The sequence below is a fragment of the Camellia sinensis genome, chromosome 1 (genome assembly GCF_055761805.1).
Source record: "Camellia sinensis isolate YWXY chromosome 1, ASM5576180v1, whole genome shotgun sequence".
Lineage (NCBI taxonomy): Eukaryota > Viridiplantae > Streptophyta > Magnoliopsida > Ericales > Theaceae > Camellia > Camellia sinensis.
The window spans coordinates 246,045,954-246,073,864 of NC_138961.1; the positions used below are offsets into that span (position 1 = coordinate 246,045,954).

Sequence of the window (27,911 nt, forward strand, 5' to 3'; positions counted from 1 at the left end):
TCTGCCACGCCCGTTTTTATTCTGCCGATCTACTGTATTGACCTTTGCTGAGGTCTTCTTTTCTGGTACCACGGTTGCACTAGATTTTGCTTTTGCACGTGCGCCATCCTCTTCTATCCTGATGTGCTGATGCACTCTCTCCATCAGGGCCTCCATGGTGAGGGGTGGCGTCATGGTAATTGAATCCCTTAGTCGGTTCCCTACTGGTAGGCCTCTTTTATATTGCGCAATGGCTAGATTGGTGGGGCAGTCTCCAAACTGGTTGAATGTCTCCCAGTAGCGACTGTTGTAAGATTTGAGGGTCTCTTTTTCACCCATGTCGATGGAGAGTAACTGGTCTATCTCCACCGGTGTTTTAGTGTTTGTTCGAAACCTTGTTACGAACGCTTCTGCCAATTGGGCCCAGGAGGCTATGCTGCCCTCTGGGAGCTTTTCGAACCAAGTCAAGCCTAGGTCGCCAAGACTTGACGGGAAGAGTATGCACATTAAGGCCTTGTTTCGTCTGTACACAGCCATGACTTGGCGAAAGTGGCTCAAGTGTGAATACGGGTCCGTCTTCCCTTCATATGTATTGAATTTCAGCTGAAGGAAGCCTGATGGTAGGGGTGCGTTTTCGATCGCTGGGACAAACGGCGAAGTCTGTAGTCTTGCCAATGCCTTGTCCGTTGGTTCGTAGGCCGGTCGCGGTATTGGCATTCCAACCTCGACGCTTCCATGCGTCCGAGGAGCCAACCGTTGTAAGGCCGAAACTCGGTGTGGATCTCTTGCCCTGGCATCCTCCTTGCATCGTGCTTTTTCTTCTAGCACGGTTCGTAAGTCGGATGACCTGGGCAGCTCTGTTTGTCTGGATCTGGTTTGGTGTGAATGTGAAGGCCAATACGTGCTTCCTTCAGTGTATGATCTTTCGGATCTCGTCCTCTCAGACCTGGAGTGACGAGTCCTTGAAGATAAGGAGTGAGTGTCGCCTGTCCTGAGGCTTCTGCTCTCTCCTTGGGAGGGTGTAGTATTTCTACTACAATTCTCTGAGTGGCGAGGGGGCGTCTTGTGCTTGCGCCCCTCTCCTGTCGCCACATCTTTAGTCTTCATCTGGCGTTTCAAAGCCTCCATGTCCGCCACCATCTTTCGAATTAGTTCATCTTGTTCCTTCACACGGTCTTCCAGGGCTTGAGGATCAATCCTCCTCCTTTGCCTGTCAGGACTCTGAGAATGTCGAGGGTTGCTATTCCGCCTTCCCCTGCCATTCCTCCTGGAATTATGTTGTTGGGACTCCAGATCTGCCATAGGAGGGACAGAGGGTAATCCTTCACGCCTTGCGCCCCCCTCTGGAGTTAGTCCGTCGACGGCGGACTGCGGCAAGTCTTCAATGTGTGCCATTGAATGAGAAAAGGAGAAGCTTAGTCAAGAGGTTTTTGTTCTTGTCTGTTATTCCCACAGACGGCGCCAATTGTACGGGGAGGAAATAATTCTCCTCGTATAATCCTGTTGACCAAGTCCACGCTCCTCCGTACGACGTCGCTTTGTCACCTGAAAACACAAACGTGAGCTAGCCGGCGGGTGTGTGCCGGAAACCTCTCTGATGCCTAAGTCAGTAAGCTTGACAAATAGACAAAGTTTTATGTTCTCAAAAAGGTTGTGTTCAATTACCTCCTCCAAGGTGATGTTTATGGGCTTTTATAAGTTTCCCGTGGCACAATCCTAGTAGGACTTGTACTTCTCCATGCAGAGTCCTCCTAGGATTCATTCTCCTAAGGATAATGCTTATCCTTTTACACCCTCCCCCACTGCTTAAACCAAGTGGGATGGTTTTCTTTATGGCCGAACTTCCATTTGTCCGAAGTAAAATTGGCCATACCGAGCCACAGAGGGCCGAACTATCCTTAGCTCGGTCTTCTCCTCTAACTCCTTACTTCGGCTGCCCTTGTTCAACCTTGGTGTGCTTAGATCAAACTTCCAAGTAACAAGTTCTGACCGACCTAACCATTGTAAGTCACGACCGAACTAATTCCGAAACCGAACTTCCCAGAACATACTGCGACCGGACTAACTCTGAGACCGGCCTAACTCCGAGTTGCCTCCGGACCGGAGTAGCTTACTCTTCCTTGGGCCGACGCAACTATCTCTTCTTGAGCCGGAGTAATCTCACCTCCTTGGCCCGGAGTATCCATTACGGCCTTTTTACTTAGTCCTTTGCGTTTTGGGCCCCAAAGCCCAACTCGAAACTCGGCCCAATTTTTCTCAAAAATTACCCTCTCAATAAATATTTAATTAATTTAATTTTTTATATACTTAATAAATTTTATAATATAAATGGCTCAAATTATTTTTTAAAAAAAATTCAAAAAAAGTCCACACCGGGACAGCCGATTGTTTAATCCTAGGATCCCTAGTCTTATAAAATAAGACTACTCTTTTTTTTTTTTTTTAAAATGGAATACTAGTCAAGTACAATAGAAAATAGGCGAATTCTAGAATATACCTTTCTTATTATATGTATTATGTCATTTTTTTTATTATTATGACTATTTTTTTCAAAGTTATATTATTGTTTTGAGATGTTCAATTATGCCTGATGGTGTAGCGTTTGGTTATATTTTTTTTTATTTTTTAATTATGACTCAAAAAGTATAAAATTATTATTATTATTATTATTTTTTGTGAAGTACTAATAAATATCAAAATGTGATCTTGTGAAGTGTTTAGTTCTCCCTTTTTTCTTATAAGCTCGAAGATCTCATTAAAGTGGAAATTACACAAAAAGGTAATCACTTACACTTTTAGGTTTAATTTTTGAAAGATAAAAGTAGATTTCTCCAAAAATGAAATTACACATTTAGACAATTCACACTATAAAAGTTTTAGATTTTATCTAATTTTAGAACAAATCACACATTACGAACAAAAACGTAATACTCCAATGCAACACTCTAATGTAATAGACTAAAAAACTCCGTCGTATATTTTTTCCAAATACAACACCGTAACACTCCAAATTTTTCCTAAACGTAACACTCCAATACACATAAAAACTCTTTAGTGTACTTTTCTCAAACGTAATAATTCAATCAATGTAATCCCAAATAAAACACATATAAAAATACTAAAAAATTACTTAGTATATTTTTTTGCAAACGTAACACTCACAATTTAAAATTACACATTTATTCAAAATTTACTAAGACTTGGTTTGGAAAGTGGGTTGATTTTTTGACTTTTTGACTTTTTTTGACTATTTTAGCCTAAGGCTAAAAAGTCTGGTTTGAGAAGGATTTTCGGTTTTTTTAATTTTTTTTGTGAGAGAAACAATGTAATGATTATGTGTTGGATATGATGTTTTGCCTTATTAGGGCTAAAAGCCTATTTTGTTTTTTATGACTATTTTAGCTCCAAACCCACCCAAACCCACTTCCCACACAGTGGCTAAGGAATTGTTGTATTTCTTTTGAAATGGTTTGAAGAATCCCACACATTTTTGGAATGGTTTGAAGAATTCCACATTCTTTTTTTGAAGTGTTACATTAGAGTAAGGCTGTGCAAAATATCGCCCAATTCGCTAAAATCGCACCGATCTGCATCTATCCGCACCGCTCAAACCGCTAACCGCGACTTAAATTTTAAAATTTATAATCCGCCAACCGAACCGCTCTGCTCCGCTATAGTTAATACATATATATTTTTTAACCTTCAATGAAATATCAATATAAAAATGAGTGTGAGAGAGATTTAAGATATAAAATTTATTACAAATTAGTGGTTATATATATGAAATATATTATATAAAATTACTTTGTGTTATATATCTAAAAAATATTATAGAAATTAGTGTTATATATTATGCAAATGTATGATAATTAGTTAAAATATTCTTCAATCCGCCAAAAACCACCCAAATCGCAATTTGTCAATCCGCTAATCCGTCAATCCACCATTTGGTTTGTAAATTTACTCGCAATTTTTTTGTGTGTTATATTAGAATGTTACACTGAGGAAGTTTTTTGCAGTGTTACACTAAAGAATTTTTTTGGAGTGTTACATTATAGAATTACAAATTAAAATTATACATTTGCTTAAAACTTACTAAGGAGTTTTTGTATTCTTTTTAAAATATTGAAAAATCCAACATATTTTCAAAATGCTTAAATAATCTCATATTTCAAATTATTTTTGTACGTCTTTTGAAATATTTAAAATTTTTTACGTTTCAAGTTATTCCAAATAAAAAAGATTAACATATAAAAATTCATTTCAAATTTAACTTTTATATATTGTGTATCTTACTTTTTAAACACAAAAAAATAAAATAAAATATAAATAAAAATATTACCGTAAATCTAATTTTTAAATAATATATTAAATTTATATTTTTAAAATTAATAGAACTAATTGATTTAAAAAAAAAAACTCTTGAATTTAATCCATCATCATTTCCCATTTTTTTTTTTAATTATAAGATTTATAACAAAAATAAAATAAAATTGTGGGTCCGCATTTATTTACGTAATGGCAATAATAGCTAATAGCGCTCTATAGAACGCACGCGACACCCCCACTTGTCCCCACCCGATTGCCTTTTTCTCTCTCCCTCTCCCTCCTTCTAGAGTCTCTCTATCTAGACGATAGACACATACACAAATGCATTCATACGCATTTATCTCCGATTGAGCGGTGGTTGATATGGATTTTGTTGGAGAGGAATTGACGGCGATTTAAACGTGTCAGATTTCTTTGTCTGAATGAGGGCTCCTCGTATTCCTTATTACTACACATTTATCTTCTTCTCTCACTCTTGACTTTCTTTGTTTTTTTTTAATTTTCTTCGTTTTCTAACTTTCAATCCCACAAAACAAACGCCCTTCTCTTCATCTTGATTCCGGTAAGTTTCCCCAATTCGCATTTTTCTTTTCTGATTTACAACTTCTGATATCAGTTGATGTTTATTTGTTGTGGGTTTTTCATGATTCTGTTTTTATTTGAAGACCCATTTTAGTCATTGGATTGCCTCTCAATTTTTGTTAATTTCCAAGCCCATATGCATATCAATTGTTTGTATTTGTTGCACAAGATACATGTTAACATGAATATGTGTGTGTGTGTGTGTTTGTGTGTGCGCGCGCACGCGCCTGTGTGTCTATGTAGCTATATTTGTGTATATGGTAGGGTTTGGACCAAATGTTCTCAGACATTTTCCCTGTTTCATGAGATTGTTGCAGCTATAATTTTGGCCTCAATCACAGTGGTGTTTATAGGCTTATTGTTCTTTTGAATTTCTTTGTATTAACATATGGATTGTTAACTACAATTTGAATGGTTTATGTGAGTGAGATAGACAAAAGCTGTTCTTTGTCTTGATGGATAGTAAACCCTTTTAAAAAACTGTGTTTTAGGCCTTTGGATGAGGCTTACCCTAAAATCTGCATAACTTTAGATAATTAATATGTTACATGGCCTTCTGTCATTAGGTGCGTTCATCAAATCCTGGACACAAGGTCGTGGCTAGATTGTCAAGTTGTGTCCAACATGAACTCGTATCTTTTTGTTAAGCCTCTTGTGTGAATATTTATTTTGAAATGCTCGCTTAATTGGAATATGCTGTGTATTTATTTTTATTTATTTTTTATTTTTATACACAGGAAAGAGTTGCACTCCTACATATTTATAAATACTTATGGTCAACTAACTTGATTTGTAATTGCCCCCTTTTTTAGTGCCCCTGTAATTGTAGCTGTTCTATGTATCTTAGTTCTTTCTAGATGAGATGCCAACAATAGAAAAGGAATCTAAATTCTGTCATTTTGTAATTCTATATAATATTGGACAAAATTATTTTGATGCAAGAATAACATTGATGATACTATTCTTCAAGGAGAGGGGCGCTGGAAAACAAAGCAGAAGGCACTCTTCATCACTTTGTATAAGGCTAGGATGAAAAGTTAAAAACCAATGTAGATTTTCGGTAGTATAAACTCTTCCAAACATCAGTGATCTTTGTTGAGAATTTTCTTTCGATAAATTTTTTTCCATAGCGTATGGTGGTTCTACTAGCTGTACAAGTATTCAATAAAATTAACCATCTTATTGAAGCAAAGTGATTCTTTTTTTTTCCCTTTCTTTTTTCACAGGATGCAGATCTTGGGGACTAGCGATGCTACTACTCTGAATTACTGGTTAAACTTGAGGGTCTTGATCTGTGCAATATGGGTCTTGACACCCATGTTTATAGGCTTATATATGATATGGAAATATGAATGTTTAGATTGTTCAGAATCTGAGAAAATAACTCAGCAAGAGAGAAGTGGGTTTTTATATCATGATGAAGCTTGGAGGCCATGCCTGAAAGAAATTCACCCAGTCTGGTTGTTGGTTTTCCGAGTTATTGCTTTTTTTCTGCTTTTAGGGACTATCATTGCTGATGTCGTTGTTCATGGATGTTCCATATTATACTACTATACTCAGTGAGTAATTTGTTTTCTTTAGTCTCATCATATCCTGTCACACATATGAGGATTCAATAGTGGAATAACTGATAAAGTGTAGATCACGCAGAAAATATTCTTGATGGCATTTACGAGTTCATCAACAATTTAAAAAAGAAAAAGAAATGGAGATATGTTCTTTACTTGTTCTCTTATTTATGAACAAAGACATTATGACACACATCAATGTTTGAAATATCTTACAAATGAAGTAGTATATGGCATGTAGATATCGTATAGCAGCTTTGTCAGTTGGGTTTTAAAATTTGTTTCATAGACGAATACTTCCATTCTATCATGCGCATATTTTGTTAACCATAGGCCAATAGCTTTTGAATTAACCTTGAAAAGTTTATTTTTATTTTTTATTTATAAAGTTCAGTTTAATGATGCTGTTTGGATGTTCAACAGGTGGACTTTTATTTTGGTCACCATCTATTTTGGGGTACACTTCCTATTTTCTCTGTATATCTTTAGTCTTTGTTCCTATAGTATCAATTTGATCTATCTATATGCTAATTGTCGTAAGTTTTCTGTAGTTTGGATCACTGCTTTCCATTTATGGATGTTATCAGAATAACAAGATGTGTATGGCCTCTAATGGTCATTATGTGGGAATAGATGCAGAGCAAGGATTATCTGTGCCTCTCACATACAGGGAAACTGCATATAGAGTTAGAGTAGAAAAAAACTCGAATCATCAGGAGAAGAATGGTGATGTCCCGATGATAGGCATCCTGTGTCATGCCTTTCAAGTTATTTTCCAGGTATATTCTTTCTTTAGAATCTGTAATTGCAGTGAATGGGAAAACAGAAGTTTGACACTGATAGGTTTTCTCTGTGTTGATCTGTCAATCATCAACATGTTGGTTGTGTTGTGCTCCTGAATTTTTGTGTTTTTGGCGTGAGCTTATTCTCTGTGTTTTTGTTTTTTGTTTGCTCATTTGTCTTCTATCTGCACCCCTTCCCTTCGTTTTTTTTTTGGCATGCTTTCTCCTCTGTCTCATCCAAGGTTTTAAAAAGCGTCCACAACCGTTACGTAATGTCATTACATAACGGTTGTGGTGGTTACCACCCTTGTTACGGCCAATATAGCGGTGTGACAGAAATTCATAACTATAATGGCCGCAACCGTTACGTGAAGGCCGTAACAGCTTTTACGTAGCCGCTACAGTACTATTACGGCCGTTACGACCGTTACGCTTCTATTTTATTTTTTTATTAATTTTCATAAATTTTGTATATAATGCTATTTCTCTTTTTATTTTCTAGTTACATAAAACTTAAGGAAAAATCTTATCTATATATGTTTTGAATGTCCAATCTTTAAGTTCTACAAGATTTCATTACCTTTTTATGTAGTTATATTTGAAAATTAACTTATATCTATTTCTTTTATGTTAAATTTATTGAACAAAATTTAGATTTCATGTTATGTACTTTTACATTATTATGTTAACATTTTGTATTTTGAACTTATGTTTATGAGACTATTATTTTTAATATTAAACATACTTCACTTTTATTCTTAACAAATTGGAAGTTATCCATAAGTATAATTAGTAAAGTAAGGAAAATTAAATAAATCCAACAATAAGAAAATTATCCATAGTGACTTAAAATTAATATAAAAATTAGTAAATCATTTTTTAAAATTAAACAAAAACACTAAAAATCATTTTGAACCTCAATAAATGTGATTCTGAAATAAAAATATGTGTATTGGTATGTTTTTCTAAAGTTGTGCGAAAAATTAAAAATTTATGATTCCAATTGCCGCCACCGTTACGTTACGGCCATTACACCCTGCAACCACGTCGATGCTACCACTACCGTTACGGTAACCACCACCATTATTTAAACCAGACTCTCACCTTATGACCCTACCAACAAATGTAGAGATTTGCTATCTTTTGGGGGAAAATATATCTGTTTGATAAGAGGCTCACTATGCTTCATTGGCTCGAGAAATTTGTCTTTCATGGAATGCAGATAAACAATTGGTACTCAGCCTTTTGTATAGGATCCATTTTTCACATATTGTTACTCATGCTAAACATCATTGAGGCATGATGGCTTTGTTATTTCAAAAAAGAGTCCAAAATTTGAATGTTGTTTCTGTTATACTTGCTACTATGCTTGGCACCATGATATGACATTTTGCTATATGGTTGTATTTGTTATTTTATGTAGAAATGTCCATTTTTTTTACTATGTTTGTTTCATCATGAACAGGTGAGTGCTGGGGCAGTGATGCTGACTGATTGTGTTTATTGGTTCGTAATATTTCCTTTTCTAACCATCAAAGATTACGATATGAACAGTGTAAGTACTGCATACCTAACTAATCCTTCGCTTACATTTTCCATGTTTAGCTATTTTTAATTTTAGTTTTATTGGAGGTCCCCTGCGGCTAGTGTCAATAGAGCTCAGGTGTATATTACTTGTCAAGACGAGTGTGAACATATTATCCAAATATAAATTGGTGCATACAGTAAGATGTTAAATTACTTTCATGCTTGAATGGGAAAAATATAGTTTAGATTATTTGGTGTTTGGAAAAAGAGAATTAGGGCATGTTTGGTATTGTTTTCATTTTTTATGTTTTTGCAAACAAACATAATGAAAATTTTGAAAACACTATAAGTGACAATGACCGATGTTGGTCCTTGTGTGGTGAACATTGGGCTCATAGTGTTGGCAAACCTAGGTCATTTGACAACTTTCTCACTATAAGTAACAATTCGACCGTTTAATGAATCAATCAATTGGAGATACAACATCAGGATGGTAAAATGTCTCCAATTAACACTTGTTATCTGCAGTTGTGAAGATTGTGCGAATATGTTTGACCATATGATGAATAATGTCTGTACTTGTTGATTTAGTGATGGTATGGATACCTGAAGCGAGATTCTAACAGCTGCCGCTTCATCTATGGCAATGGCTTTACTGAATGACAAGCAGGGAGTGAGATCTATCCGGCTTATTACCATGTAGTCTGGCGTCACCCCCGTGTACACCAAAAAAAAAAAAGAGTTGAATTAGATTATTCATGCCAAACTTTCTTGTCATGTTTTTCATCCTCACTTTTAGTGGCCCAATAGCTTAGAAGCCGCTTTGTCCTGCACTTTTAAGTCACTGAGAATGCCTCTCATTTTAAAAATCAAATTATTTTTTCATTATGCAGCCACACTTTTTCTCCAATTTGTGCTGTGGTAATCATGTAGTCTCATGCATTTGTTTTATGTCCCCTTCTAGTATTGATGATGCTTCTAATCCCAAATAATTTTTTCTTTTCCTTTTTCTTTTTATTTTGTGGTTGATGTTCTTGTTGTACAGAAGTCAATAAGCTTTCTCCTTGTTTTAAGTTTATCTTTCTATTTGAATAATTGGTTTTCCATTTGATACCAGTTAACAATTCTTACACATACACTCAATGCCGTATTGCTCCTTGGTGATACAGCATTAAATTGCTTGGTAATTTGCTAATTCCTTATTCTCTCCTTTTTCTTAACTACAATTCATTTTTCTTTGGATTCTTATAAAATCATCGTTAAAATACTTGTACCTCTCCTTTCAGCGGTTCCCCTGGTTCCGGATTTCTTGCTTTACATTGTGGACCGGTGTATATGTCATTTTCCAGTGGATTGTTCACGCCTGTATCCCACTTTGGTAACTCTAGTCTCCCTTTTGTCCTTTCATATTTATGATTATATTGGTTTCATACTTTCATGATATATGGATACTTTTGTTTGTTACAGGTGGCCATACCCATTTCTTGACTTATCGATGCCTAATGCACCCATTTGGTATGTCGTGTTGAACATCTAATCGCCATTGAGGCATAAAAGAATATTATTTTACTTTTTTAAGAGACATAGAAAATTCAATTTATTAAGTCTAATTCTAAATTGTAATGTTGAATTGCAGGTATTTGTTGGTGGCATTGATGCATATTCCTTGCTATGGTGCCTTTGCATTAATTATGAAATTAAAACACTGCCTCTTGTCCAGATGGTTCCCTCAATCATACCAGTCTTTGAGATAAAATGGTACCTTGACAAAATTCTATCTCATCCCCCTTTTCTTTTTCTTTCTTTCTTTCTTTTATTTATTTATTTATTTTTTATTTTTATTACTACTATTTTTTAACTTCCAAATTGCTTTACCATCATGATGTTTTGATCAATGTTACAGTTTCTTGCGGAGAATACAGAATAGCAGGAAGTGTTCATTTGATGTTTGTGTTCTTCTCTTTGGCAATCTGAGGAAGATGAAGCGGGGAGATATTGTAACCAGTCGAAGCGACATCACTAAAGAAGAAAGGATGTTTGTTTTATTTATTTACTTTTGTTTTTTTTCTTTCTACTTAAATATTTAATTTATTTTGGGGGGTTGTGAAGTGGTTGGCTCCCTGGTCGATGAGGTGCCCCTTGCCAAGTGTAATGCTCGAGTTTGAGTTTCACTGTTGCGATTGAAAAAAGAAGTGGTTGCTCCATTGTTTTGTTACCCCTATTTTGTTTGGATCAATAATAGTTAAAATTTTCATATGAATCTCTCCAATTGCTTACACCAACTTGTAATGTTTTAAGTTCCTAGTTCAACTTCAAATTTTCTTCTTGGACCGACTTGATCGCAAATATGTTTACAAGTAGTTCATTGAGCTTTAACCCCAAGGCAGGTGGCCGAGCGGTAAAGCTTGGAGGATAAAATCCACAGGTCTCGAGTTCGAGTCACACCTTGGGGCCACTGGAGGTTTGCCCGGTCGTTAACTTCAGGGCCCTGAGATTAGTCGAGGTGCGCGAAAGCTGGCCCGGACACTCAGTTATCAAAAAAAAAAAAAAGTAGTTCATTGAGCTTTGTTGTGTTTCTTCGTTAAATTTTTTCAAGTTTCAAGGAATAGTAGATTCAATCCGACAGAGAGCAACTCTCATCTTCTATTCAGTTATAGTTTTTATTTTTATTTTTTTATTTTGGAATTATTGTTTTAGTGATTTTGTACTATATAAGAAATAAAAGTTTGAATGAAATATTAAAAGAATATATAATGATCATATATTTTTATAATCATTCAAATTGAGGATGAGATATAATTGAGTGACTAAGGCCAAGTTTGCCATAACCTAAATAATACAAAAAGTTAAAAGTCACTATCTTATTTAAGTAATATTATCTTATTTAAATCAATTACCTCTTTAACACATCACATCAAATCCAATCCAAACCCAACTCATATAAGTCAATAAGTCAAAAAGTGTATTTTTTTAGAATATTCCAAACCAACCCTAAGAAATTATCACGTTTGTTTATTTATTTTAGGAATATGTTGAGAAGTTGGTTAAAAGTTAATTTTTTGATTTTTTCTCATTGTTTTATGTGAAATATGATATGATCCAAAATGAGTTAAAAAGTTGACTTTTGACTTTTTTTTGTATTTTGCCAAACACCCCTGAGTGTGCATAGGACATTAGTTTACAATTAAGGGCTAGTTTGACATGTACTAAATAAGTCAAAAAATCAAAAAGTCACTATCTTATTTAAGTCACATCATCTTATTTAAATCACATTACCTCTCTAACACATCACATCAAACTCAACCCAAACCCAACCCAAACCCACCAATAAGTCAAAAAGTGCACTTTTTTAGGACATTCCAAACCAACCCTAACTCTCGTTTGACAAATGGTGATTTTAAGGATTGTTTGGTGTGTCCTAAACAAGATTATTTTGTCTTTTTGGGCTAAAAAGTTGAGGGAAAAAATATAAATGTTTGGATTAACTTTTTGAATTTTTATGAAAAAATATATATTAAAAAATTATATAAATTAGTGTGTAGGGAAAAATTAAAATTAAGAGTTGTGCAGTTGTACTTTTTGACTTTTAGTGAATAGTGATAACTTTTTAACTTTTTGAGTAACTTTTTGATTTTTTTTTTAACTTGCCAAACTTGGCCTTAGTTAAAAAGTTAAAAAATCACTAAAAAAATAAAAAAGTCAACAATCTATACTAAAAAGTCAAAGATTCTCTTTTCTTTACTTTTTATACATATTTTCATAAAAAATCAAAAAGTCCTCCAAACATATTATTTTTTTACATTATATTTTAGCCAAAAAATTAAAAAAAAAATTATTAAAAAAACTTGTTCCCAAACAAGATTTTACTCTGGAGATATATTAAATATTAAAAATTATGTGAATTGTGTTTTAGCGATGTTGTAGAAGTTAAAAAATAATAAATAAAATCAATAGAATATATTTTGAAATTATTAAAAAATATTATTATTATTTATTTTATTTTGTTTTATTTATTTATTTATTTATTTTTTGGGTTGCGTCCATGTTAGGCTAATAACACTTAAAAAAACAGAAAGCATAACTGAAGCGGGGCAGCCCGGCCATAAGCGAGAGAGAAAGAGAGTATCTCACTCCGTCGGCATTGGCAGAGCTTTATTACATTAATTGATATCCAGAAGGGTAGTTAGAGATAGATAGATATGCATTCAATTCCCAAAACCTCTCTTTTCCTTCCCAATTCCATACACATGTTCAAAGTCCTTATCTATACATACTCTATCTACTTTACCCGACACAGATCGTTCTGTCATCGGTAACGGTTTCGGATACTGATGGCTTTGTTCGCATACACTTGCTCCATTTTTCTCACTCCTCAACTTCAATTGCGCTCACGAGAATCGACTCAGACTCGCAAGCTTTTCTTTGGTGCCCCGATCACTCAATCACTTCCCAGAAAATTGAATTCTCTAGCCACTGATTTCCCTCGCTTTCGATCTCGACTAGATTTTCCTGTATCGTCCTCAAAACAGGTACAAGTTGTTTGGTTGCTGAGAAAAATGTAGCAATGTTTGATTACTTGTTTGATCTCGTTTGTGCAGTTGATTGAGCGTTTGTTGAATTGTGAGGACTTGACTGAAGAGGAGGCTGAAGCTTCCCTTGACTTCTTGCTTCGTGATGCTGGCGAAGCGTTAATTAGTGCTTTTCTTGTTCTATTAAGAGCCAAAGGAGAGACCTATGAAGAAGTATGTATATACACACACACACACGCACACACACAAACACTCTCATCTCTGGAATTCAATCTATTCTTGTTCTAGTGAATTAATGTGCTTTCTTTCTAGTTCGTGAATTGTGATTAGCTTTCTATTGGTATGTAGATCGTAGGACTAGCTAGAGCTATGATCAAATGCTGTAGGAAGGTTGAAGGGATGGATAATGCGGTTGACATTGTTGGGACAGGGGGTGATGGAGCGAACACCGTAAATATTTCGACAGGAGCCGCCATACTTGCTGCGGCTTGTGGTGCAAAAATTGCAAAGGTGAAATCTCTTTGTTTGTGGTGGAGCTGATGTAATGTGATTACTTGTTTATTAGGAGTTAAAGCAGTTAGAATCAGCATATATGAATCTGTCTTGCAGCAAGGAAACCGGTCAAGTTCTTCTGCTTGTGGAAGTGCCGATGTTTTGGAAGCTTTGGGAGTAGTCATTGACTTGGAGCCTGAGGTCAGTGCATCAATACTGTGAAAAGCCTGAGGCAGCTTGTTATTTACACAACTTTCAACAGTAGTTTGAAAATTTCATTGCTTGATGGGATGTTTAACCTTGGAGATTTACAAATTGATAATAGCTCTCCAAATTGAAAAATAAAGTGCTACCCAAATTCCTTGAGAGACTCGTCTTTATTAATTTTGATTAAAGAGATGAGCCCACTATTTACCATTAGCGCAGTAGAATGAGCTGAATGTAAAAGTTTGTTTGTTTGTTTGTTTTTGTTTGTTTTTGTTTGTTTTTGTTTTTTTTTTTAATTTTAAATTTAGAACCTATGTGCCCCATGTATTATCATCACTTCCTCTTATTTCCTTCTTCCATTGACCAATACTATCAATTCTTGAGGTGTGTAATGCTCTATAAAAAGTGTTTTGCCTCTCAAATGTTGTGAAGGAAAGAAATTACTAATCCTTTAGCATTGCAAATTACAAAAGGAGCTCACTGAACTTTGCCTTCTTTTCATGTTCACTTTTCTCTCACTTATTGTATCATCTAGATATATTGACTTGAGGAGGAATATTGTTTTGGATATCATGAAATGAAATTGTATATGTTCTTGGTGAAGGTTGCTTGTTTTACTAATCAATTACAAATTAAGTGCTTGTTTTGGGTTTCACAAATTGCCAATTTATGGGACAATTTCTTTTACAGGATATCTGCATGGTTTACCTTTTGCATATGAATTTCAAACAAGACATTGTTAGTGACCATATGAATTTCGTTTTATGTTATCTATTTTGATTTGTGAAACTGCACGTTTGATGAATGTGTATATAAATTTGTGAATCCCTCTTCTCTTACAGCTTAAAAGACTTGTTTGCATTTGCAGTGGAATTTTCATTGTTAAATCTGATAGAGAAATGTGACTGTAGACTGGTAGATTTTAACTTTGATTTGCCATGGATGGATAATGATTCTCTTTCGTTCTATATATGGATCAGGGGGTGAAGACGTGTGTGGAAGAAGTGGGAATTGGTTTTATGATGTCTCCTAAATACCATCCAGCGATGAAGATTGTTGCACCTGTGAGGAGAGTTCTAAGAGTGAAGACTGTATTTAATATCCTGGGTCCAATGTTGAATCCAGCACGGGTACCTTTTGCAGTTGTTGGTGTATACAAGGAAGACTTAGTATGTTGTTTTTACTTTAATTATTTATTTATTTCGTCACTTATAACTTGGTAGGGGTTGTTGATTGGTGCAATGGTATAGGCTAAGTCCCACATTGCCTAAGTATGGTATAGGCATTGGTTGTCAAGCATAAGAGAGTCTAAGCGCAATGACTTTGTGCAGACAACAATCCAAGATTTGATCTGTATTATCGCACCATTAATTTTTATGTAGCCCATCGTAGATTTTCATCTCACGCTCTTGACATTACACAAGACTATTGGCAGTGCGCACACTTTGCGTGTGCAATTCTGCCATTTTGTAAATCCTTAGAAAGCTGCAAAAAGAGTGATTTGTATATATGCAATGCTTCTTTGGTTTTCTTCTCTTCTTTTTCCCCCATATTTTCTTGGCTCTGAATGCATTGCATATATACATATAAAGACTAAAGGTTGAGAACGATTGAATTTAATTTCTTATAGTAGAACTAGCAGCTGTGAGTTTCTTGATTTTTTCAAAGATGGTGATCATATCATGCTTTTCTTTGAAGAGGTCTGTCTGTTGTCCTGTGATTCCTGTCCATCGAGTGGTGTCTATCATTGTATTGCGCACAAATTATGTATTTATTGGTTTATTGTCTCAGGAATGTGGAGTAAATTTGACAGCTTTCGAACAAATCTAATCCTTATAATTGTTTCAATGACTTATCACTTGACGTCTCTATGCAATGTTAAGGAATTAGCTTATTCACTCATGGATAGGTCAATAAGATGGCTAAAGCACTGCAAAGGTACGGCATGAAAAGAGCATTAGTTGTTCACTCAGAGGGCTTAGATGAAATGAGTCCTCTAGGTAAGATCAAATTTTTTGGTTGCTTGAAGCTCTTTTGAAGAAATTTCATGTCATTACGGCTTTTGGCATACATGGGCAGCTAATTTTTCTGGTGTTTCCGTCTTGTAATTTGGTTGTGCACTTTTTGTTTACATTTTGATTTCTTTTTTTTTTTCTTGTTATATTTTGGCAGGCCCCGGAGTAGTTCTTGATATCACACCTGAAAAGATAGAGAAATTTTCTTTTGATCCATGTAACTAACTATTTATCTCATTTATATGTATTGTGATGCGTGTACTGTACATAATATTTTTTTGAAGTTTCGCTCGTCTGTACAGTGGAATTTGGTATTCGTCGCTGCACTTTGGAGAACTTGAGGGGAGGAGGCCCAAAATACAATGCAGAGGTACTAAGGCGTGTACTATCTGGTGAGAGAGGATCCATAGCAGATTCATTTGTAAGTTCCCTCTCACTATTTCATCATGACTTCCTTGTGACTTTGTTGTCATTTCTCATCTTAAGAAGATAATTTCTGTGGTCACCAAACAAGCAGGATTAAAGCTCAGGTTTTGATCTCCTGCCATTACAAATCCTTTGATTTACTCAAGTTTATATGCTACAATAATGCATGCAGAAAATAAAAGGATATGGCTATTCGGATAGATGAATTCGAATTGGAGAGATCTGGATTTCGTCAGCATGTCTGTGACACCATTGTAGTGATTTGCACATTAAAATTTTTACTTCTTGTGTCTGCATTAAATCAGGTCCTGAATGCAGCAGCGGCACTATTGGTCAGTGGACGTGTTAACACCCTAGCAGAAGGGGTAGCACTGGCACGTGAAACCCATCAATCAGGGAAGGCTCTCAACACACTTGACCACTGGATTGAATTGTCGAGGGTAAATGAATTTGCTTTCTATTTCCTGTTTCATTTCACCTTTGAAGATAACTTGGATTTCATACTTCTCTTCCCTGGTTTGTGATCATTGCAGGAGATTAAAAATAACCTATTGTCAAGGCCTCTGGTCTTTTAACATCAGCTGCAGAATTGTGACTGTTGTGTTTCTTTCTTGTGTGTATCGTCGGGGGGGGGGGGGGGGGGGGGGGGGGGGGGGGGGGTGTTTCATGCAAATTGTGCGGTTTGGGATTGCTTTGAGACATGAAACCCCAAACCTGTTTTGGGCTGTTTCCTAAACCAGTTTTATAATGATGTATAATCTTGTGTCCATATCATTTGATTGCACTGAGATATTGGATGTAACTTTAGGTTTTGTTTGGTTGGGGGATTTGAGGATGGATTTGGAAAAGGAAATGAAAAAAGTAGATGAAATGTGAATAAAATATACTTATATTTCACCTAGTTTCACACACTTTTTTCCTTTCCTTTTCTAAATTCCTCTCTAAATTCTCAACCAAATACAACATTAAGATGGCTAAATTGTAGGGAGAATAACAATTTATGGACCAATATGGTTTGGGTGATTGAAGATTTCCGAGGCATCTTATATCATTTCTTTGAAATCTACGCTCTATTAAGACATTTGGTACAACGAAAATGAAAGTCAATGAAAAATATTTTTTGTAATATACAAAAAATAAGCTTATTTGACTAAACAAAACATTTCATTTTTAAAAGGTGAAGAATGTTTCCTGTATTAAAGTTTTACCAACTATTCCATAATTTTAGTTTATATTTCATTCATATTTTTTGTTTTCAAATTTTATTCTGTCCCCATATCCAAGATGGTAGGTTCGGATTTAGGATTTGTGGAGGGAAAGAAAAATATGAAGGAAAAAAAAATCAACTTCTAATTTTTCCTTTTTATTTCCTTTAAATCTGCCAATTTCTCTTTAAATTTTTTGATCCGTACACAGCCTTAAAAGAATCGAAGTATGATTTACCCAAGTTAAATGATTTTACTTTGGTTTGGATGCCTGTATATTTTTGTTGTGACGTGGGTGATGCTGACTGGATAATCAGTTGTTGTAAGGACAATACATTCGCGCAGCTCTAGATAAGTTTCCCCCTGGTGGCTCAGTACATGAATAATGGGGGGGTGTGTGAGTAGAAATCCAGAAAGTATTCACCCAAAAAAGAAATCCAGAAAGGAAGCCCAGCTTCTCTCTCTGTTTTTTTACAACTTTAAAAACATTATTCTCTGCTTTTAAACATCAAAGAAAAGAAGACAAGGAAATGAGTTGCAAGAATTCACTGATTCTGGTTTGTATTATTATTCCATTGATGTTGAGCGTTCACTTTGTATTAATACTTGCTAGTAGTCAGGTAGAGGTCAACGAGTCGTCCTCATCGACCATTGAAGAAAGGCCACTGAAGACAAGCAAGAAGAGCTGCAACAATTTCATAAACTGTGGAATGCCTAGCAACAACCATAGTCCTGTTGTTGAAGAACAAAAGAGAGTCACACCCAGCGGCACAAATCCACTCCACAACCGATGAATTCTCCATCAACTTCTTCACTACTTTCTCTTTTATTGTTTTATCACTGTTGAGTGTTCCTGTGTTGTGCATGAAACACATCACTCTGGAAAACACCTCTCTACTTTAGTAACGAGTATGAGTTCAATGGCTAACTTAACATGATGGTGATTTTTTTACATTTTTTTGTAGTCGGCGAGAATTTTACTCTTGAAGCTGTGTATAACATCTGTCACTAGGGATTTATTGAATCTTGGACTACCAGCGCTTTGTTGCTATACTCTTGGTAGGATATGATCGGACTATAAATTAAGTCCATCTTGAAAAAGAATAATACTATATTTATTAAACAGATAATGTGGTATAATTTTAGAGGTTTTGGATATTTGTAATTTGTATAATAAATAAGGATATTAATGATATCATAACACTAGTTGGTACACTAGTGTGTATACTAAGCCTTTGTTTGGGAACTTGGTTTGGGGCTAAAATAGCCACAAAAAACAAAATAGGCTATTTTAGCCACAAAAAACAAAACATCAAATCCAACCCATAATCATTACAATCCTCTCTCACAAAAAAAGTCAAAAAAGCTAAAAAGCCAAAAAGCTCTTCCCAAACCAGGCTAAAATAGCCCAGGCTAAAATAGCCAAAAAGCCAAAAAGCCAAAAAGCCAACCCACTTCCCAAACGGAGGCTAATTAGTACATGTAATACCACCGCTTGAAAAAAAACATATTTGAATCTCCTTAGTTTCAATGCTCCTCTATTTTCGAGCCGTCTAAGGCCCTCTGTCCCACTTCTTGATTTGTAGGATTTTCTTTATATGAATCAAATATCTCATAATTAAAATTGTCACTATTTTTTTTTTCTTCTCCTTTTCAAGAATGCACATAAAATTATCACTGCTAAATTAAAACTCCACAACTGTTTAAATCAATTTTTAAATTCAACCCATTTTTCTCGTTTATCAATTACCTACAAATTTATATATAACATTATAAACACATCATGTTTAACCTTATGGAAAAAAAAAAAGGAAAAAAAAAAGAGAAAAAAAAAGAAGAGAAATACAAGGGTAATTGCAAGAAGTAATGAGCCTTCCTCTTTCAGTCAAAAAATTATATGTAGTCCATGGGCACTAGGTGACTTTGGTTTAGACCAATTACAATTTATTATGTCTTATCATATTCTTCAATTATTTAATATAAAATCATGAGTTTCATCCTCTCCACCAATCACAATTCACTTTGGACACTACGTGGCCGTGTGTGAGGATCACCAAATAACTTCTTTCAGTCCCCTCCTCTACGCGTTTTAGCAGAAGAAGTGGCAAAAAGAAACGTGTCTTTCTTAGGTTAAGTGATAAATTCTGCAATCAATCATCTCAATAGGAGCATCTCTTCTCTTGTTTTAAAGTTTATACTGTTTGAGAGATAGATCACTCTTAGCTGATAATAAGGAGATGAGGAGAACGACTCAACGACCGCCATGTACCAATAAAGCAAATGACTCAAGAGAAAGTGACATTCCCTTTTATCCAAACCAAATTCACATGTGCCCATAAAAATTATTTTATATATGCAAAAAAAATGTTTTTTTCTTTTCTTTTTTCTTTTTTTCGTTTGCTTATATTTACTTTTTCGACCGCCAAATATGCACATTATGGGAAGGGGGATCACCTGTGTGCCAAAGGGTTTTGTCCAAGCGCTAATAGCGGACATGTTTTGTGTAATTCTTTTCAAGTTAAAAGTAAATAGTCAAAAACAAAATAGAAATTAAATGTATATTTTTCTTAATTTTTGGATAATCAACTTATTTAAATTGTTTATGTCTCATAAATTATAAGGAAAAAAATTCACCAATCACTTTAATACGTATGGTCAATATTTTAAAATTTTATCAACAATTGTATAAATTACACCAAACAAAATCAAACATTCCGGTTTAGGGAAGCGTGAAAACAGTGAATCATAGTGGCAGAGAGAGACTCAGAAGCTGACAGCATATATTGCCAATAGTGAGAAATTTCTTTCACACACACTCTCTAAGGTCTGTTCCATTTTTACAAAAACCAATAAAGGAGAATGTAAGTAAACTGGGGCATTGATCAAGCAGTTGTTGAGAAAGACAAAATGTGAACAATCTCTATATTGGAGTGGGACAAGAGATAGATATATGCATATAGCGGCAAAGTACAATCTATTGGCTTTCAAATTTCAACAATGATAGGGAGTAGTAATTTTAGAACTCTAAAAAGTGCTGTATGGATGTGACCAAAAAAAAATATATATATATATATATATAGGTATACCCATCACATTAGATGTGGGTCTCATTCCTTGTCATATCACTAAAACTCTCTTTAAAATTTTAAAATTAAAACTCTCAATCTTTATTCTTCAAATTTTTGGACTTGGGTGCCTGCAAGTATCAACGTACGTCTGGTGTTTTGTTCATTTGTTACCATCAACCTTCTTCATTTTGTTTTTCCTCTCTCTCTCTCAAATAAAAACAAAAATGAAATTTGAATCTTCAAAAGCAACCTTTTTCGCAAGGACGGAACCACATGTAGATTATTTTTGGCCCCCTTCATTGTGTTGTTAACCTTGCCATCTGTTTGACGGTTCTCTCTCTTGAATATTTATTCTAGGGAATTTTTTTTTTTGTCTGCCATTCTACAAATAAAAATTAAGCTTTAATTGGAGTTAATGAAAAACGCACAAGATGAAAATTCGTAGTCTTTATACTTCCAACCTCTCTAGTTTAGTTGGTGACTTATTTGAAAAGGTCCGTGGCAATTATGAGTTCTTTTTTTTAATTATTTGTTGCTTTCTCCCATGAGAGTTTTTTTTGGTATATTAGTGTTGAGCTTGTGAATATGTATTGTTAGATTTTTTTAAATGATTGATTGTTTAATTTGATATAATTGCCTTGGTGTTTATACAATATAATATTTTCTTATTGATTAAAAAAAATAATTGACCACCCAACCCACCAAATAAAAATTGTAATTTGAATTCCTTAATTTGAATTCTAATTTTTTGAATTCAAATTTTTTTTTTCATGCTTTTTTGTTCTTAGTGAATTTTTTTAATATTTTAAGTAATTTTTTAACTTTTTTGAAGCACTTAACTTAAATATACCTAAAAAATAAAATATTTATAAAAAATATTTTAATAAATTAATAAATACACAAGAATATGAAAATGTATGGAATTTTCATTTTTTTGATATTTAGTGAATTTTTTAATTTTTTACAAATATTACACTTTTTAATTGTCTTTATATTAAGTATATCTAAAAAATAAAAAAATACGAAAAATAAAAAACTCAATTTTAAAAAAATTAAATTAAAAAAGTTAAAACCATACATGAAAAATTATACCAAATTTCCAAGGCCAATATGATATAACAATCAATAAATATGAAACATGTTGTGGGCGAGAATAAATCGAACTTGAGTTGGAAAGGAGAAGCAATGCATTCAACTACTAAACCACACGATATATGCTATTTATCATAATCTGACATTTGTTAGAAATCATTTCCTACACTTAAAAAAAAAAAAAAAAAAAAAAAAAAAAATTCATAAAATGATAAAATTTTAAATCTTGAATTAAAAATAAATTAATAATATAGTGGTGTTTGTTTGGAAAGATTGGAGAGGGAATTGGACTCCATGTCCAATCTACCATGGAGTCCATTGTTTGGTTGAGAATTTGTAACCCAAATTAGGAGTTCCACCGGATTATCAATCCTATATATGTTGGATTATTGTATCCTAGAGGATATGAGATAGAAATGATGAGATTGGAATACAAAGGAATTGATTTGTAAAGAGTGATTCTACTTACACCACTACTTTACTTCTTTACACTCTCAATCTCATTACACCACTAAAAAAAAAAATATGATTCTTATTACACCTATTATATTATCAAAACTAACCCTAAAGTAGATTCTTCAAAACCTTTTCATCTCTTTACACCAATAGTTTTTGGAGGGAATAAGAGAACAGAGACAGACGCAGGGAAGACAGTGAGTGGAGTCCAGAGCGAAGTGCTTGTTTGGTCACACAGTGCTAAACAATTTATATTCCTCTGGTGTTATGTTGTCGGAAAAAATATATTTCTCTAGCATTTTGTTGTTATACATTTACAAGCCACTTTCTTCCAAACAATGATTTTTAAAATTGTGCCAGGCCTGTTCGGTAATATAATGCTAATGAATTTGAATTAATCCAATACCATGTTACTAGATAAACTTATTTTTCCCAGCAATATGTTGTCGTTCGATTGGATGATAACAAGAAATTAATTCGGGGCCACTTGTGAAGATCATGTTCGGGGATATATTGCTATACAAATTAGATTACTCTAGTGTCATGTTTCTAAGCTATAATAGATTTGTCTAGCCACCTGTCTTTGTACATTGACAGATTTATTTTTTCTTGCAAGCATCCATAAAAAAACATCCATAAATCAAACAAGCATCCATGAAATCATACATAAAAAAGTATTCATAAAAATATTCTTAAAAAAATAAAGTGTACGAACATCCATAAAAGGATTCATAAAATCTATCATTATTTGCATCCATCAATCAAACATGTTATTACAATTTGTCTATATCGCCAGTTTTGGTAGTTACTAACTTACTACATTAGGGTTGACAAGCTGTAGACACCCCATTTTTGACTGCCCTTAAGACTTGGGTGCCACTAATTGATCACTCGATGATGAAAGTTATACTGTGCAAATGTTCGATTTCTTCAGCAAGAAAAGCTTCTAAATCCTAGCCTTACACCCAAATTTTGACCAAAACTATTTTTGACCTGAAAACCGTCTTTTTTCAAAATATTTTTCCCAAATGTTTCTACGATGTTCCGAGACTTGCATTTTGTTAAATGTTGCACTTTTCGGTAAATCGAGCAAAGACAAAGTGGAAATAAATGGAAGAGAGGTGAATTCTTTGAAAAATCTTTAAAACATCTTATTTAAAGGCTTGGAGTTAAACAAAATTGGAGGAGAGAGAAGAAAACTAGTTGGGAAAGAAGTTGGACATCAAACTGTTAAGAGAGAACTGAGCAGCCTTTACTAAATCAGGCCTATCTCTTCGTACACTTAGACTTTAGTTGTGACGCCACCACCATTAGAAAGTGGACTTCCGGGGCTTCAATTTACACTCAAGAATCTCCTACAGTTGAGTCCCGATGAGGGAGATATGGGTATTTGAAGTTTGGCATCAAACCGTTAAAATATAACTAAGCAGCCTTCACTAAAATAGGCATATCTCTTTGCACACTTAGAATTTAGATGTGAGGCTGCCACCATTGGAAAGTAGACTTTTGTGAATTCAATTTAGACTCAATAATGACCTAAAATTGAGTTCGGATGAAGGAGATATGCCCGTTTGGAGTTGGGCCTAGAAACAAATTTTTGGTGGGCGGCAGGTGGGCCGCCGGCCGGCCACTAGTGTAAAACCTAGATATTTTCGCCAGTTGTTTCCACAAAGCTCTAGCTGTCCCTTTATAGATATTTTCGACTGAGAGACTGTTTTCTATATATAGAGTACCTCTCTTCTTGCTTTCAAGGTTAGAAACATTTAGAACTGAGGAAATAATTTTGGAAAATTCCCCTCTCTCTACAATTCTCTCTCTCCCTTTCTAATTGCATAGCTTTTGCCCAAACACTCTAAACCAAACCTAGAGAGCTTCTTGCTGAGGTGATTTGAGCTTGAATTTGAGCTCTTGAAGCACTTGAGAGTGTGAAATTAGTGGTTTATGACTTAAGAGTTTATTCCTCTCCAAGAGGTACACCTTTTCTTGCCTTTGTGCCGTCTTTACACCACTTGTTTTTGTGTTTTGGACTGTTTAAAACCTGTATTTTTAGGCTGAAACTTTTGGTTTAAGGCCATTAAAGGTAGAGGGGTTGATAGCCTTTTTTTACACCTTGCTTCTAAAGCCTTTGCCCTTGTGTTTCCCACTTTGTTATCAACTCTTTTTGAGCTTTTTAACACTATTTTTCAGAGTCATTTCAGTGGCTAAAATCATGTTTTGAAGTCCAAATTTGGAGGGGTTAGCCTCCCCTCCTTGTGTCTTGCTTACTCGCCTAGCTTGTGCTATGTTTTAGCTTATTAATTTAGCTTTTTTTAGCTTAATTCCAACATGTTTTAAGACTATTTTTAGACTGTTTTAGCACTTTTTTGGTTGATAGTTACATATGAGCTTTGTTTTGCATGCTTATAGTGTAATTTTCTTCATGAGTTGGTGTTCTAAGCCTTAGACACCATCTTATTTGAGTTGATTGCATTTATTTATGGCTTTCTATACTTGTGATCACTCGTAATCACCTCTGCAGCCTCCTTCCTTTCTTGGCTTTTGTTTTGCTTTGAAAGTGGTTTCAAACCCTTTGTTTGTTTAAGCATGAGATTGAGATGGCATGCTTAATGGTTTAATCCCTTTGGGGGTTCATTACCAATGGTATGATGTCTCTTTCATACCCAAAGCAACTCTTGGTTTGAGCCCTCTTTCCATTAGAGGACTTAAATTCATCCTTTGGACTCAATTGATTAAAGAATGGATGGTAATCTAAAATGAAGTAATAAAATTGAGGCTAAAATGGTGCAAGATAATAATTGGCATTGTGTTCAATCGGATGTTAATTGAACACATGGAAGCTTGAGGCATTTCATACTCATTAGTGATGAAATGGTTCAAGTTTCCAAAGTCACCACTTCTCCTGATCAATTCATGAAGGGGGGGAGGTTTGAGTCTTATTTTGTTGCATTTATTGAAATTGCACGCTTTGGTTCGTGAGCCATCATGCAATGAAATTGCTTGAGTTGATGGTTTGTGGACCAAGTTTTGTCACTCCTTTGATTTGTTCACGATAAAGAGGGGTAAATTGTGCAAACAAAAGCCTTGAGAATACCCTGTGCATGCTCTGTTTGTTCTCTGTTGCAGTAAAATGAACCCTGCAGCAGTGGCAGGTAGGCCACTTTCTATAGCCAGCAAGCCACCTTTGATGGCCGCCCGATTATCACTGGTGGCCGACAGGCCCTCACTCCTAGCCGGCCGACCACTGATGCAAAATCCAACAGTGTGTTTTTTGAGCAGAGTAGAGCTATTCTGGAAGTGGAAAAAGGTGTTAGTGTTCTACTGTGCAACAGAGACCTTCTGGAAGTAAAACAATGGCTTTTCGGGAGGAAACCGTATTCATGCATGAGCCTTCCATCGATCCTCGGGAATCGTGTTGTATATATTGGTGTTGTGCTTTAAATAGTGGCTTTGTACTTAATTAGTTAGAATAGCTAATTTTTCTCGTGTTGTAATTATTTTAATTTGCTAGAATAGTTAATTACTTCAGTTTGTAATAATTAGTTAAGTAGTTTAGCTATTTATTCTTTTCATTTTGTAATAGTTAATTAATTAGCTTAGCTTAGCTAGTTAGCTAGTTAGTTTATTCGGACTCTCCTTCTTGAGAGCACAATGTAATAATGTGCATGTCTTCCAACCCCACGTCTTTCTCCCTTTTATTTATTAGCTTATGCTGGTTAGTTTAGGGACATCATGTTTTGTTTAGCATACTTCATGTTTGCATCCATTTGTATTGCATGCACTGGGACTCGGTTCATCACTCTAACTGTATTGTTAGTTTAATACTTCTTTGAATACGTGCTTAAACCACATGCTATCAAAATTGCTTCACATATCATGTTAAGTAGTCGAGCCTAAGTAATTGCATATCGCATGCGTGTAGCTCGACTTTCCGCACTCCTTTCGGAAGGCGAATAGCCCTATAGTTCAGACTCCCGTGGTTCTAAATCTGATTTCACAAGTGTAATATGAAATAGTGAAAACTCAAAAGAGTCCAACTATGTCAATTTTTTTAAAAAATCAATGTTTGAATCAAATGCCAAAAATGGACTACTTTGCCAGATTTCGAGTCGCCACCTAAATATTTTTGGGAAACTTAGGAAACCCGAGACTCATGCCAAAGGCCATTAGTCGGTCATCACCAAAGTTGTCTCGACTCGGAAACTTAGGTACAAAAAGAGAAGGTCATGAATTGAGCAGCCCACTCGCCTGATCAAAGATCGACCTCTACTAATCATGATGTGTTTCTTATTTACATTATATGCTTTTGTTCCAATTTATTAATTATTTCTTTACTATGTGATGTGCACACAAATATAGACTAGTTTGCAAGAACTTGAACACTTGATCTCATGTTTTGTTTTGAAATTGTTTTGTGAATTTGCCACTTGAAAAAGTGGGCTAAAATGGACATTTAATCAAACTATCCAAATTCAGGAACCTAGCTTTCATCTACGGGCATTCAAACAGTTTTATCATTTAAGCAATTAGCCTCATGGTGGACATGCTTGGACATGGTAACACAAACACTCGATGCAAAATGCTAAAACGTAAAATTACTCACCTAGTACTCCGAGCCAAAAAAAGGTGAAAGAGTTAGCGAAAGATGCATGTTCCTAACTTATGCGATTATGGATAATGCAACGCACACATTATGTATTTTATAGGTTCGACTATGAGCTTGGCATATGATTTCATTCAAGACATGCGAGAGAGCACGTTTTCAAGTAAATGAATTTGGATATTGATATTGGGTTCGCATGATGAGCCGAACCTTATATGCATGCAAGACAAATGGATGCAAAACAAAAGAATGCTAATGAAACGTGATGCTCTATACTAACCATCGTAAGCGAATAAATAAAAGGGAGAAAGATGTGGGGTTAGAAGACAAATACATTATTACAACATTTGAGCCCTCATGGAGGAGGGTGCGAATCAATGTCTAAAAGTCTGAATTAAACTAATTATTACAAAACTGAACCAAATGAAAAGAATAGGCTAAGCTAATTAACTAGCTAACTATGCCATTACAACGGATGACCGAGATTATTACAACAAGGATAACCGAGATAAAGGGACAATAATAATTACAATACGTTAATGATGAGATTAATTACAATAAACAATATAAATTAACTACAATAATCATAATATAAGTGAGGATGCGCAAGAATCGCATGCATGCATATGCACAGTGCTCAAGAACAACTCTGTCTGCCCCAAGCTTGCTCTGTTTTACCTCAGCCATTGCCCTCTGTTTTTTGCAAAAATACACTGTTGACTAAACTTTGAGGGTCGGCCAGCCCTCAATGAAGCCCAGTCAGGCAGAGAGAAGCCCGGTCGTGCCTCAGTTTTTTGTAAAACTCTGTTTTGTGTTTTGAAGTAAAAATAGTGCAAACAGAGTTGTTCAATCTCTATTTTCCCCTTTCTTCATTCTTTGTCATGGGAAAGTCTCGAGAGAAGGTTAGAATTGCTTTCAAAGCCATCAACGAGCAAATTGATTGCTTGATGATTTCGGATACAATTTTGGACAAAAAAAATCAATGAATGTAATGAATATGACCACTCCCCTTTCTTATCATAGAGTGACCTCAAAGAAGGTGGTAGACACGCTT

General features: G+C 34.8%; 2 protein-coding genes across 6 annotated transcripts; both read left to right on the forward strand.

Annotated features, from left to right (window-relative positions):
• The first annotated feature begins 4,514 nt into the window (after positions 1-4,514).
• On the forward strand, positions 4,515-11,023 carry LOC114316333 (uncharacterized). 3 transcript variants are annotated; one of them, XM_082900587.1, is made up of 11 exons: positions 4,535-4,870; positions 5,833-5,950; positions 6,117-6,449; positions 6,882-6,915; positions 7,010-7,237; positions 8,706-8,795; positions 9,885-9,950; positions 10,054-10,145; positions 10,235-10,282; positions 10,404-10,525; positions 10,671-11,023. In XM_082900587.1, the coding sequence occupies exons 3-10, from the start codon at positions 6,118-6,120 to the stop codon at positions 10,519-10,521; spliced, it is 1,008 nt and encodes a 335-aa protein (XP_082756713.1). In that variant the 5' UTR covers positions 4,535-4,870; positions 5,833-5,950; position 6,117; the 3' UTR covers positions 10,522-10,525; positions 10,671-11,023. The 3 variants fall into 3 exon arrangements, with proteins under 3 accessions (XP_028118795.2, XP_082756713.1, XP_028118796.2); XM_028262995.2 differs by having other exon boundaries at positions 5,861-5,950; XM_028262994.2 differs by lacking the exon at positions 5,833-5,950 and having other exon boundaries at positions 4,515-4,870.
• A 1,791-nt stretch (positions 11,024-12,814) lies between these two features.
• LOC114316332 (anthranilate phosphoribosyltransferase, chloroplastic) lies at positions 12,815-18,593 on the forward strand. 3 transcript variants are annotated; one of them, XM_028262993.2, is made up of 10 exons: positions 12,815-13,296; positions 13,366-13,509; positions 13,645-13,806; positions 13,906-13,989; positions 14,976-15,164; positions 15,905-15,995; positions 16,168-16,227; positions 16,313-16,431; positions 16,742-16,876; positions 18,258-18,593. In XM_028262993.2, the coding sequence occupies exons 1-10, from the start codon at positions 13,099-13,101 to the stop codon at positions 18,294-18,296; spliced, it is 1,221 nt and encodes a 406-aa protein (XP_028118794.1). In that variant the 5' UTR covers positions 12,815-13,098; the 3' UTR covers positions 18,297-18,593. The 3 variants fall into 3 exon arrangements, with proteins under 3 accessions (XP_028118794.1, XP_028118791.2, XP_028118792.1); XM_028262990.2 differs by having other exon boundaries at positions 18,262-18,593; XM_028262991.2 differs by lacking the exon at positions 18,258-18,593 and adding an exon at positions 16,970-17,470.
• Positions 18,594-27,911: the final 9,318 nt, after the last annotated feature.